This window comes from Gadus chalcogrammus, chromosome 20, assembly GCF_026213295.1.
Source record: "Gadus chalcogrammus isolate NIFS_2021 chromosome 20, NIFS_Gcha_1.0, whole genome shotgun sequence".
NCBI classification, from domain to species: domain Eukaryota; kingdom Metazoa; phylum Chordata; class Actinopteri; order Gadiformes; family Gadidae; genus Gadus; species Gadus chalcogrammus.
The window spans coordinates 4,838,721-4,852,938 of NC_079431.1; the positions used below are offsets into that span (position 1 = coordinate 4,838,721).

Consider the following 14,218-nt stretch of genomic DNA (forward strand, 5'->3'; position numbering starts at 1 on the left):
CACCTTGAACGTGGCCGGCCTGTTGTACTCCGTGTGGAACGAGCCGTCTCTGCAGTGAGAAAAGAGCGGGCACAATGCTCACATGTCGGAGGTTACTCGAGCAGCGCCGCTGCAGAACGCAACGGGCGTGGCCCACGTTTCCATGAAGCACTGGACTGTGAACGCCACTACGTCTTGACAGAACTGTTTTTTGGGGGGGTGTGTGTGTGTGTGTGTGTGTGTGTGTGTGTGTGTGTGTGTGTGTGTGTGTGTGTGTGTGTGTGTGTGTGTGTGTGTGTGTGTGTGTGTGTGTGTGTGTGTGTGTGTGTGTGTGTGTGTGTGTGTGTCTCACTTGTAATGCAGCAGCTCAGCCCCCACGCCCTTCGAGCTCGGGTCCACCTTCACCTTCTTACACAGTTTGCGACCTTCTGTATCTCTATGAGCGAGAGACGGACAGACTGACTTAGGGGAAGGGAGGACATCAACAAATCAGACAGAGACATTCCAACGCAGGTTGGGTTAACTTGGAATGCTTATGGATTTTGCGCACACACACACACACACACACACACACACACACACACACACACACACACACACACACACACACACACACACACACACACACACACACACACACACACACACACACACACACACACCCCCCCCCCCCCCCCCCCTCTCTTATGTAGTCAAGACTCATAAGACGGGTGGATAAAAAAAAAAAAAAATTGGTATTCAAACCCTCCATCCTAATAGAAATTCTAAAAAAGGGAAGGCTTTAAGGCTCATCATTAGCCAAATACCAATTCATGTTGGCGTTTCTTATCTCAGGGAAGCGGAAAATGCTATCAGTGTCATGCCTGGTGCTCCATTCCTCGAATGAGAGTAAACATAACTCGGTGTGTGTGTGTGTGTGTACATGTGTGTGTGCACTTGCGGGTGTGTGTGCACTTGCGGGTGCGCATGCGCGTTCGTGTTCACATGAACACGGTGACAGACTGACAGTGTCCCGGGCTCTTCTCCGCGTGGCCAACGCCTTTTTTTTTCCGTTTGATGTACCAGCCCAGATGGCACCCGTCGGGAGGGGGTGGTGGGGGAGCAGATGTGACCCCCCTGACACATCTTCGGGGGGACAGGACGCAGTCACCCGTTCGAGGAAGGATTTGCCAACGGTAACTAATTCAAAGTGACGGTGGATGAAATGTCTCCGTTAAAAATGAGACGCGGGAACAAGACAGGCTCCGGTGGTGGCCCCCGCGAATAAAACTCAATCACCACCTCTATTTCTAACCTGCGTGCGCTGTGAAAATTAGCTCCGTGTATTCAACGACCCAAGGAGAATTCTCCTGACTTTTGGGGTAAAAACACTCTTCAACAAAAGGTCAGGTGTTTGGCGGCAAACAAAGAGTTGAGTTAATCCGACCTATTCAACGATCCTCTGTTCGGTAAAACAGCAAGGGGGCATTGGTTGGCATTATGCATAAGTCAGCCAGTGACTCACTGGGGTGGTACAGACTACGGTTCGATGACTCATATCATTAACAATGGAAGCCATAACTATTCCCTGACCGACGACGGATCCACTTCTAAAACAAAAGAGAGCTGCATGACTCCCTCGCCGATTGGGCTTCTGACTCACGGGCTAATCATTGTATTGCAGGTAAGAGGGCGGGTCTTATACCACCCCCCCACCGCCATTCAACTGGTTGATTTCCTGCATCCCCTCCATTGTGGGGCTTTAATGGATTATTTTGTCCCAGGAGGAGGGCTGACATCACAGGATGAGTCAGCCTCACCGTGCCCTCGGCAGGGGGTCCGGGCTCATAGACAGAGAGCTGGGGGGGGGTTGTGCGAGATGGGTAGAGGGAAAAGTTCAAGAAAAAACATGCAAAAGAAGCGAAGAGACACAGCAAGAGAGAAGAGGTGAGGAAAGAGCGAGGAGGTTGGATGCGAAGGTGATTCAACCGGAGGCACCTGGCCAAGTCTGTGTTGTCCCACCTGCTGGGTGCTGATAGGGGACCAGGGCAGATAAAGAGAGGGAGGGACGGAGCAGTTGCAGTATTGCTCCAACAGTTAAAAACGCCCCTCATGAAATACAGACATCCTTTCTGTTTCATCGTTTTTATGGTTTATCTTAAAATGCATTTATATTTTTATGGATTTTCCTTCCTCTGTGCTATACCTTATAAAAGATTATTGACAGCATTGTAAGGCTAAGAAAGTAAAGAGTGTTACTTCTTTATTATCAAGTATGCTTCAACCCAGATTGACTCTAACCTTCACAAAATAGTAGGATTAAATATTTAATCACCCTACTCAACTGTGACCATGTGCAAAAGTTTGGGCGTAATTATTTTCGTCGTCCTTCATTTCAAAGTTGCTCATCTATGTAAAGTAAACCTGTAGGCTTCTGTCCGGTGGAGTGTGACAAGTCTTGGCCAGCACTCCAGGCCCAAGTCTGTTCAAAGAGAGTATCAACTCGCCTTGGCATGGCGTCCTATTCTGCACACTTCTACTCTCCCCCCTCCCCCCCTCTCCCCCCTCTCCCCCTCTCCCCCTTACGTCCCGTGGAGCCTGCAGCCGGAGCCATGTGTTGGACCACTTCCCCATGAGATCATGGCGAGGGACACAACAGTGGCGTGCTTCAAGACATAATCTGGTAGCGTCTCCTATGGCGACATCCCCCCCCCCCCATTGTTAAACACAAGGGGTTTCATCTGACAAATACACTGAAAAAGACTGGCAGACCCACTCCGCTGGGTTCCAACCGCAAATTCTGCTCCAATGTGCACAGGACCGGACTCGAAGGATCGGAACAGTCCGAGGCAGCCTTTCCAGAGGGAGTTAACAAACATGATTTGAGGGTGTGTTTTAAAGTAGTCCCATGGGGCGGGGGAAATAAAGTCCATGGATGATCCACGAGTAGAGAATGGGGGGGGGGGGGGATACAGGGTTTCAGAGTGTCAAAAGAGTTTGGTTTGGTTGACAGGCATGCCGTACATACGTATACACAATAAAGAGATATTTTGGTATAAAAAAGAAAGTGGCAGTGACAGTACCATGACAGCCTGTCAGGTGGGGTAAACAACAAGTCAACATTGGATCACTTTGGAGCGATGCAACACTTCTTTTTTTTTAACTCGGGGTAAGAAAAAAAAAAAGTAACGGGGACAAAATTAGTTGTGTGTGCGTACGCCGAGAGTGTGTCGCGTGTCTGTCTAATAGGAACGTGGATTTTTGGGCAACAGTTTTTTCTCGAGGCAGACATGGTCCGACACACAACCACTATACACCGTGCCAGGGGACAGGGCTGTGAGCAAGACGGCCATCGGCCGGCTTATGGGGATAATCAGAGCGTTCACTTGGGCTGCCAGGGCAGGCAGAGATTGAAAAACAAACCAGGCTGAGAAATATACAATTATTCAACCGGTTTACAGGACAACACTATGGCAGTTTCATTTGTCATGAGAATAGCTCTGCGTGCCTGCGCAAATAAGCAATGTAAAAACCCCATTTATCAAAATCGGGGGGGGGAAGGAAGAAGTGGTCACTTAACGGCTGCGACTTTAAATCACCGGTGGATATCCGGCGGTGTTACCATGGCAGCGATTACCGGGTCCCCGTGGGCGACCCGGGAGAGAAGCTACCGACTGAAGGCGCTAACCCTTCCCCCCCCCCCCCCCCAACAAAAAAAAACCCCATCATCACCACCGTCTCACTTACCCGCAGTTGACCCAGGCGATGGTCCCCTGGCCCTTCACCGACTGCGCCACGTCTGACAGCAGCTTCAGCTGGGGGTCCCCCGACGAATCTGAGGAGGACACACACACACACAGAGGACCCACTGTAGTCAGGGCTGCCCCACCTTCACAGAAACCCAGAGTCCCTACACTAGCCGGGGACAACCGTGGGGTCGCAGGTTTCCCCCGGGGGGGAGCGGACAGAAAAAAAGGCAGGCAGGACAGAAGTGGTGGTGGTGGTGATGGGTAGGGGGGGGTGTATGGGTGGGGGTGGCGCTTGGGTTACACTGTCGGCGCTCTAATTGTTCAACAGGAAGGACGTGGTAACAGTGACGGAGCCGGTTTCGGACTTGGGAGACATTTTAGAGGACGGCGGCGCCTAGGGGGGAACGGGGTTTGGGTGGAAGCAATTTGACGGCGAGCTGAACACAAAGACTTGTTGATGATGTATTGATCGTTCCGGCCGGCTTTTACTGGTCACAGCCATGGTATGGTCTCCAGTCGACGCCGCGAAACACAACAAGTGATAGAATACATATCGGCAGATAGAGTGCTCGTGGGAGCGACTGTAATATAAACCCGAGTACAAACATAACACAGAGCTCGCCGTGCCAAAAGCACTTAGAATCCGCCTGCTTTGGGGGGAAATATAGCCTCATCGCACAACTGCCTTGTATATTAGAAACAGTGAAAAAATACCCACAGCAAGAACAGAGCGCATAACATATCACTGCAGCAACATGAATCTGAGGGCTATGGCAAAAAAAAACCTGAGAAGTCCTGCGAGGAGAATAAACATAAATGCAATATCCGAGTCCTTGTGTTAAAGAATTTATTATATTTTTCCGCCTCCCGCCTCCCACACTTGTACTGAATGTATAGAGTGAGAAGTGCTCCTCTGGTTATATTAAGATTGGAGACAATGCCAGAAACCCTCAAGCTCCCAGCTCGCACCCGGTTGGAGGTAAAACATCAGCCAGTTCTGCCTTGGTTTAGGGCCATACATGAAGCAGGAAGTTATCGTTTTTTTTTCTAAAACAAAAGTTTTTTTCTTATGGGGTGATCCTGGGTGATCAATGGCCTATGACCAGAGAGGACTGCAACTGGGATTTCTTACTGACTGGTCGATGCCAAATGCCAAACCGTCTGACCGCCTCCTCCCTGATTGGCTGACCGGCTAATTGGCTGACCGGCTAATTGGGTGAGCGAAAGATGAAAGGCTGGAAGGGAGGTGCAGGACGAGGGGCATGCAGAGAAGCAATACTAGAGTGGCAAAGAAAAAAAAAAAATGGCATCTGAAGGAGTCTTTGGCTGATTTTTGAGAAAGGGCGCTAGAGCATTGTGGTGCTAGCCAGCGATCGATAGCACCCACCATTCAGTGCGCTAAGGCCTCATCCAATGACCTTACATGGGCTACTGTGGGCCATGAATACTGAAGCAAATAAATCGGGTTGCGGAGTTGGGGGGCTGCTCACGAGAGAAAAACAGTAGGACAAAATGAAGAATGCATTCAGTTAGGGCACATCCTCGCTTCCCCGCTCAAGCTTGATGAAAATGGAAATTAAATGCAGCGGGTGGTGGTGGTGGAAGAGGGTAATTTCCCTAATGGCCCTAAGGAAATGCTGTTTTGCAAGTCCATCTGACCAGGGTTTAATATGGTCTGTGTTCTGCTAGTTGACTACAGTGGTTTGCGTTCTGGTTTGAACATTGTCCTACGCAACCAGTCGTTTAATATAGAGGCTACCTGAATAGAATCACTTAACGTGCTATTTATATGGTTGAAACACCACCAGGACTAGCAGCGAGGAATACATTAAAGACAAACATATACAGTGGCAGATTAGTGCACGACTGCACGTATTTGTTTGTGATTTTGATAAATACAACATTGCAATTACACAATGAGCTCGACTATTTTTGTAAAATATGACATTACTTTGGTTAAAAACGGTATCCTCAATGTGACAGTGGATGAACATCTCACCTGTTTTGGTGTAGAGCACAAGCACGTTGGTCCTGGTCCTCAGAAGCTTCTTGAAGTCTTTGTGATCACTGACCTTCTCGATCAGAGGGGACACCTTCACGGCCTCCAGCACTGCCGCCAGCCAAACCTGGCAGAACCGTGACAAACCTAAGCATCAACGGCATGGAACGACACGGAAACGGTTCTTGTCTAAATCCACGTGACTCGCAAATAGGTTGAGGTTCCCATCAGTGCACCATCTCGGGGAGTTTTTTGCGAATGTCGGTGCATATGAAAGCTCTGTCAAACACTTGGCCTAGTTACGGAGAAGGAACACCTTTTGATTTCAGAAATATCATTTCAATAGTACTGCTGGCAACCACGTTGCATTTGGTTAAGGAATGTTGTAGCACCACTTGTTATCGCGAAATGCAGTGAAGTGAGTTAGTGTGAGTTGAGGCAGAGCTGCAGGCCACAGCTAACAACACTTCCATTCAGCTCACAGTTAATTTGAAAGTAATAGGGGCCAAATCGCACTTGCGGCCCTGCCTACCTCTTCCTGCAATTTAGACACTGCAAGAGAATCCAATAACAATCTCAGCTCGTCAATTGGATTCACATGGATTGTTTTTAGCCCAATTTTGGGTGAATTGCAAAGTTTAACCCTTTGAGTCCTTCTAGGTTTTATACCCACCCGTACAGTACTCAAGGACACTTTCACTTTTCTTTTGGTTGTATGGTTCTGTAATCAATTCACATAGCCAATCGGACATCATTTTGTGATTTGGCAAATCTCTTACCACGGGGGATCTGTGTAACATATGTTGGAGCCAAAGTCAAGGTGTGTTAAGTAAAGAAGGATCTCCCTCTACATCTCAGTCTCCCACAGAGATCTGAATTAGACACGCTGCACTGTCCATTGGCGGACGATGAGTGATGTCACCTGGAATGAAAATGTGCACCTGTCGGGCTTATTTTCTCATTTCCAATTCCCCACAGGGTGTCCCTCTGAGTGTGTGTGTGTGTCTGTGTGTCTGTGTGTCTGTGTGTGTGTGTGTGAGATATAATATATACTGCCTCTTGCTCATTGGAGACATTTTTAATTAACATGAAGGTAGAGAAAAGGTCAAGAGGCCACGAAAAACCAACTTTGCCAGGGAGTATTATGGGCTGTGGTACGCCGTCATAGAAATAAATAAGCCCCCAAAAAGGGCAAAGATCCAGGTGCAAAAAAAATCCCAATGTCCAATTATTAATTTCTCCCCCGGCTCACATCTACATTATTTGAATGCGTGTCCGAATGGATTTATCTGTGGCAGCGAAGAAGGGTACTCTAAACCTCATTGTCTGGCTTTGGAGGGGTTCAAAATGGTATTCAAAAGGTTTGTCTCAATCATACCCTACCATATGAAACATATATGCTTCAGTAGGAGGCCGTGGGATCATGGAAGGAGATCCAGCTCTGGCTTTGAGGGGTTCTTTTTGAAGCAGGACAGGAGAGGAACACGTAGGATGTGGCAGACACGTGTAACGCAACTAATTTCAGTGGAAAAAAGTCAATCTGAATATTTATGGCACTGCAGGATGCATAAAACGACACAAGTCTCTCTCGCCTCGCCCCTTTTTTATGTGATAGGCTGAAACAGTGGTAACTAGCCTGCCCCTTTAGCGGCTAATGATGCTCGGTAGGTTTAAATGACCTTGGGAGCGACTTGATTGAGGCTACCAAGCAAGCACTCCGGCAGAAATGAGAAAGAAAATACGTACATTAACATATGTAGTAACTATTTCACCTCTAACTATTTCACAATACAGATTATGCACACACATACAGTGTGGTAAGGCTGACTGCAAAATAATCTTGAGTGTGAATAGAAAAGGTTAATGCAAATAAGTAATTAGAAAGTATTTGTCAATATCTTGAGATGGTTTTTGATATGATGAAGACATAACGTGGATAACTTGTTGAATCCGTTCTGACATTATGTGCAGGCCTGCCTTTGTGCTGACAAGCAGCCAATACCTACAAAACCGCAAATAGCGATTATCATTAATTCCAAAGGTTTCATTGCGTCAGACATCTTATGCACTTTCATGGGTGGTATGCATATGGCATTGCATTTGTATTGTAGGGCATTAACACAAATAGACCCATTAGTAGTCATACCCGTATTACAACAATGACCCAGGAAAACGGTACTTACATTGCAATCAATGAACGTGCCAAGAAACTACAAAATGTACTGCATTCCAAAGTGAAATACATTGGCCTGCTCCACTAACTTCACTGGATTGACTGCTGAACCTAACGGCAAGTTAAGAAAACACATGCAAATAGACAAAACCCAAACAAATGAAGGAAACATTCTCAATTTGACAACAAAGCACTGCAACTTAAAAAAGACATACAAATGGACAAAACCCAAGCAAATGAAGGAAACATCTTCAATTTGACAACAAAGCACTGCAACTTAAAAATAAACATTCAAATGGACAAAGAACAAGCCCTTTAAGAAAACAATTTGAATACACACTGCGAATTAAGACGCATTACAAAAACAAGCTACAATTAGGTTTACAAAACAACAATGGAACTGTCTCCTAGGACACTTAAAATTGATGAACACAACTGGACAGGCTTTTGGAGGCTGCCACGCTTTGAAATGACATAATTTAAAGTCTCTACGTCGGTCGGTGGTGTTGGGAGTGTGATTGTGGTTTATTCGAGGATTTGATGGCATGATTCAGATATTATTTCTCTGCCCATACGTGTCCATCCGTCACTTTAGTGTCTTCTGGAAACACATCTGTTAACGGTCGGTAATCCCAGTGCATCTTTGCAATAAGTGGTCGGAGTTTGCATAGGTTTCGAAATGCGTTTAAAATTATGGAAAATGCAAATGTTATCCTAATTTGGTTGTGTTTCATCTATTTGCATGTGGTTTCTTAACTAACAGTGCATTAAGCTCTCAATGTACAAATAACAGCATCATATTTTTGAGACATCATCCTTTACACATAAACATGTTGATTGGTAAGTATTCAGGATTCAGTCATATTATCATTGAGAATCAAGCTTCAATAATAACCAAATTGGTTAAATGGAAATATAAATGACAGCCAGCAATCTCAGGTGAAAGATAAGTGAAGTAAAAGGTCTCTTGTGCACACAAGTACGCCAAAGGCTTGAAAATTGAAAAACGGCAGAAAATCTGAGACTGAGGACCATATATTTGTGCATACTAAAGAGCCTTCACAGCAGTACATTGCCTTAGTGACTGCTTAAGCCATCAGTCAACAGTCTGCTCCTGCCTAAAGGCTAAGACACAGAAGCTCTTAGCCTTTACCCCCTACCTCGGTTGTGGCATTGTACGCAGAATGTTCTGATTTAATTGTTTTCCAGTTAGTTGTTAAATGTCAAGCGTGGAGGTGGCCCGAGATTTGTTATACAGGGAAAACACATACGAAACCATGCAAATGTCAACCTCCACATGCAAATGTCCAGGTGTCGTGCCGCAAAAAAATAACCGTGTTTTCTGCCGTTTTTTCAATCAACAAAAGCCGTAACCCTGGCTATAATTGGGTTTCACAGAATTACAGTGCATCACAGTGAAAATACACAGATACATCATATTTCCTTCTCTCACTCTGATGCTTACCGAGAAGCACAGGGCGTCTAGCTCACTCGCCCATAGCCTCCATCTACGGTGACGAATTTGCTTACTAAATGGCAGCCAGGTTCAGGATTGTCTAGGAGGTAGTACTGAATCAGCATTAGTAATGTTACTGTTTGTCAAGCATTTTTCCAGTTCTGACTAATGAGCCATTCATTGTTGTTAGCATTGTTTATTGTCTGGGTGCAGATATGTGTGAGTGAGCTAGTGAGTGAATGTGTGTGCATGGATACCCAGATATTATTTGATGGCTCTTTTTTTATAATGAGGGTGAAATAATTATGGCTGACGAGAACGGAGAAAATCAAGACTTTATCCTCCCTCTCTTGACCACTATCTCACCGTCTGCACATCTGCATAATGGCCCAGCACCCTCACCTGACGTTTAAAGCGGCCCTGATGGGTTACTAGTAAAACGAAGATAGGGCATTGAGCGAGGGAAAAAGAAAGAGGGAAGGAGAAATAAGACAAACACCACACCTCTGTTTGCCTACCTTCCCTAACAGGATGTAGAGCAGGGGAAAAAAAGTATACAGCAGCAATCATCAAATCCTGTGTGCAAAACGTTGCACAAATGATTGAAGACTGCATTGCACGGCGCTTACAATCTTCCTAAGACATAACGTATGGCCTACCATTCTTAATGGCAGACCAACGTTCACGTACACTATAGCAGCCTACACCCACTACCAGTGACCAAGCTAAAACTTAAGCCGAGTACATTGGACAAGCTTCAACAGTTCGGCGAAATGTTCCATCAGTGAGTGTATGTAATCAACTATGTAGCCCCTGTGCCATTTATTATTGGGTAGATTACACAGCGAACCAATACTAAATCCCATTCTACAATCAAAGTGCTCATGGCCAAGGTATGCAGACGCATCCATTTCTCCTGAATGTACCATGTAACCTATGGCTCATTCGGGAGGGAGCCTTTGCCTCTGTTGTGTACACATATGTGAGCATTTAGCAGAATGCAGCTAAAAGCATGCAATTAATCTAATATCGGAGCTCGGTGAATACGAACATCGCATGCTAGACAACGCATTCAATTTGGGACGCATGATTCATTGATCTAATCAGTGCATTGGCCAAGTTTAGTCTTTCCATTAGAACGGCCAAAAGCTGTCAACTTTGCCTCCTGCGTGAATTGGGCGGTACGGGGTTAATTTGTATTTCAGACTCTGAAACACTCAACACAGCGAATAAGTCAGACGATCTACATTTCTACACACACAATGGACATAATGCATTATTTGGACTCACCAGCAATACCAGTATGAACATTTTTGCCTCCCTCACCGGACTACCGTAGCGGTTCCTAGAGGCCATGATGCCGTTGCCACGTCTGGATACGCACGCGCAGTCCGCTTTCTCCAGTTTTTTGTGAAAGGAGCGCAAGGCTTCTTTGGATTTGTAGTCCATCGAATTTACATTTTATTTCCATAGAAACGACGAGACCAGTGATTGTGTGGGATTTGCATTACTTATATTCTAAGTAATGCATGTCGTTTTCATAACATGTAGGTCTTTTATTTATATGAATAGTATTTTTAGTCCCGCTTTATAAATGCTTTGTGATTACACAGATTTTGATTGGTCGCTCCGTTTTTATTACAAGTCGCTCTTTCGGGACTTTCAACTTCGTGTCTCCAGACCTCCCTATGCACTGAATATCAAAATAGGCAAGATAAACCATTGTTTTACGTGTCGTATGTATCACATAACATAAAGCGTACTTAAATGAACTCGTTGCGTTTGTTTGTCCTGTTTTAGTTCGTGGATGTATATATAGGCCTATAGATATAAAAAAAAAAAATCATCGTAGTGTATTTAACTGTTGGTATGCCGGCACCCCAAGACTAATTGCCATGGTACCCAGCATCCCAGACAACGAGAAAACAGGGGCGTAATTCAACTGGAGTAACACATAGATAACCCGCCACTAGTCTACCTGCTTATTCCTCCATTAATCATAATTACTTTTATTTTGTTAGACCGGCCATTCCGACACCCCAGTTGCACTCGTGCACGTCCTCGTGCACGAATGTAACTGCCTTGCGCACCCCTCTCACGGCGCGTTGCGACCGTCCTGGTAGTATCGCCCGCCTCGCGCCGAGCAGAGCGCGTTGTTCTCCGCGGGTCGTTGTGAGCGACACGTCTGCTCCTCAGGATACAACACTTTGTTTTGAAGACAGCAGATCGATAACTGAGGGCACGCGTGCTTTTTTTTTTCCTTGGTATTTCTGCTCATTTGGAAATAGGAAGATACTTTAAGGTAAATTAAAATACTTTTTATTGCGAATTGTTGTTACCATGCTATGGCAAAAGCGATAGGACTTTGACTTGAATGTTGGCCAGCAGGTTTATAACTGTTATCTTCTTACATTTAGACAGATTGGTGTTGTTTTTCGGGACTGATTGTGTGTTTGGATAATTTCGAGAACATGTTTGAATTGCACAAAGAATAGCTATAGGACACTGGTTTATCAAATTGAAGGTGTAATGGGTTTATCAGTAGCCTAGCTATTCGCCTAAATAGGAAATTCCAAGTCTTGCCATGCTTCAACCCTTCTCAGGCTTTTTCCTGCGGTTCTGGAAACAAAAGGATGTTTTGTTTAACCCGTGATATTGGGCCACTGGTTATATTTATTTCCCTTTGCTATTGTTATTTTGGCTATGTTTTGGTCATTTCCCCCCGATGGGAGTGAGTATAATTCCGAGCAGTTTCCCAGCTCCTTTATGCCCACCGAGCTTTACTTTCTGCTCACGTTCCGTCCCAGGATCAGAGGCATGGGATAGCAGGGGCAGCTCGAGCCGGCCACATTACCCCTGGTTCAAACTTACTCACTGGATGTGAGGCTTTTTTTTATATAAGAAACCCTGTGTGCCATGGCAGGATGGAGAGGGGTTTGGGATGCGAAACCGCAAATAAAAGGATTCACATTTGCTCGGGTAGTTCAGTTATTGGGTTGCGATCTGTGGTGTAGAGCTTTTGAGTCCAGCCTGAGGAGATTTCATGAATTGTATTTAATAGCCCCGGAGCCTTCCTGTGGTTGTGTGTCTACTGTAGGCCTACCGTGTTATAATAAGCAGAGTAGACCGCAGAATAGTCGTGTCGTTTGAAGGTAATAACTGGAAGCGTTTAGTTTAAAATCAAGAATCTGTCTTTCACGCACGGAACGGTGCGCGACTCTTTGGAATGAACGTAGGCCTATCGCATAGCCTGCATGTTGTCTCCTTTATCGATTCATGTTTTCGCTCCTGGATTTTAACGAAAACCCAGGGCATGTGCTAAAGTAGTATATTATTATTTAAGCCTAATTTTGAGTATTTTTTCTCTCCATTTAATATAAATCCATCGGAATCAGGACTGAGAAAAAAAGATATATCGAAGAAGAATCACGTCTAATAAATAAGAATGATAATAGTCCAATTAAATCGAATAATATAATATTTAATTGTGAGAAAAAAGTTTTCAACAAAAGGTTCCCACAATATTTTCCCAGGGAGCAACAGAGGGCAGTATTGTGCAGCGCTGATCCGCTTTAATAACACCTTGGCAGGTGCTATTGACGTTGTGCATCATTTATCCTTTAATTTATGACCTTTCACTCAAACTGGGACTATAATATTATAGATTCGGCAAAAACGATCGCTGCATCCATTAATAATTTATCCAAATACGTTTTTTGAGGATAAATCATGATCATGACTGGATCAATGAAGTCTGTGTGTGGGCTTGTTTGGAATAAAATATACATTGGATAACAGAATGGTATGCACAGCAAGCAAATGAGGTGCGATATTGCATTCAGGGAAGTTGGTTTATGAGTATTATGGTCAGTGTGTTTTCAGTAAAACACATTATCAACTTATCTTCGCCAACAGTTTTTCCCCTCCAGGGCATTTTCACTGCAAATATTTTCAAATCCGATTTGACCTAGTAGCACTCATGTTTTTGTTTTGCACCAATTTGACCTTCAATCAAAAGTTACTATTTTGTATCTTCTTTCAAAACAACTTTTCAACCTTCTTGCTTTTGTATTCTCCACCAAATTCCCCACTGTGCTCCACATCTTTTTAAACATTTACCAGTAGGTAATATTGATATGATGATTTGTTTGTCAAACCTTTTAACACGTTTTTACTGCGTGGGAAATGTGTCTTTGGCTTTAGTCAGAAGTTAACCATTGCGTTCATATTGTTCATCCTTTCTGTGTTGACTACCGTACAGACTTGTGGGGTTATTGTCAAAACATTCAACACCAGAACCCCACCCCTCTTTGTCCACTAATATTCATATATTCATAAATTCACATATAGGTTTTGTTTAGCTTAAATGCTTGTCTTATGCACCATTAACGCTTTTGTTATCCAAAATATGTGGTAGTTTCCGGGGCCGGTTCATTCAAATGGAAAATGGGGTTTTCATCTTTGATGAACTTATGAGGGCCCTTGACAGGTCCCTACGGGGGGGGGGGGGGGGGGGGGGGGGGGCATCATCATCACTGAACCATCATCTCATAGCAAAAGAGTCTCCTTCAGCCCCCCCCCCCCCCCCCTCCCACCCGTCAACCCCCTCTCCAAGTCTCTTTTATCTCGCCTCTCTCCCGCTTCCTCGGTTGTCTCTCTCTGGTTGTCACAGAGTCAGAAAGTATGCATGTTTTGTGGGCGACGTGTAGTGCGCTCTCAAGTCAAGGCAGAGTGATATCTCCCATTAGGGGATCAAATGAGAAACAAAGGAGGTTGTGGAGACAACGTAAAGGCGGTTTCCTTACAGTTTTCCGATGATGCACATGGTGAAACGATGCGCCGTATGAATTATTTCGGTTGCGGTGGCATCATGTGAGTGAGAC

The 14,218-nt window shown here is 45.0% G+C and overlaps 1 protein-coding gene across 1 annotated transcript in view; it reads right to left on the reverse strand.

Moving 5' to 3' along the window:
* pdia5 (protein disulfide isomerase family A, member 5) overlaps positions 1 to 10,740 on the reverse strand; it is a 37,544-nt gene extending 26,804 nt beyond the window's left edge. Inside the window, exons 1-5 of the mRNA XM_056579713.1 lie at positions 10,626 to 10,740; positions 5,707 to 5,833; positions 3,706 to 3,793; positions 332 to 415; positions 4 to 49 (exon numbers count right to left, since the gene is read on the reverse strand). Coding sequence (XP_056435688.1) covers positions 4 to 49; positions 332 to 415; positions 3,706 to 3,793; positions 5,707 to 5,833; positions 10,626 to 10,691 — 411 coding nt within the window. The 5' untranslated portion in view covers positions 10,692 to 10,740. The remainder of the gene's footprint in view (positions 1 to 3; positions 50 to 331; positions 416 to 3,705; positions 3,794 to 5,706; positions 5,834 to 10,625) is intronic.
* Positions 10,741 to 14,218: the final 3,478 nt, after the last annotated feature.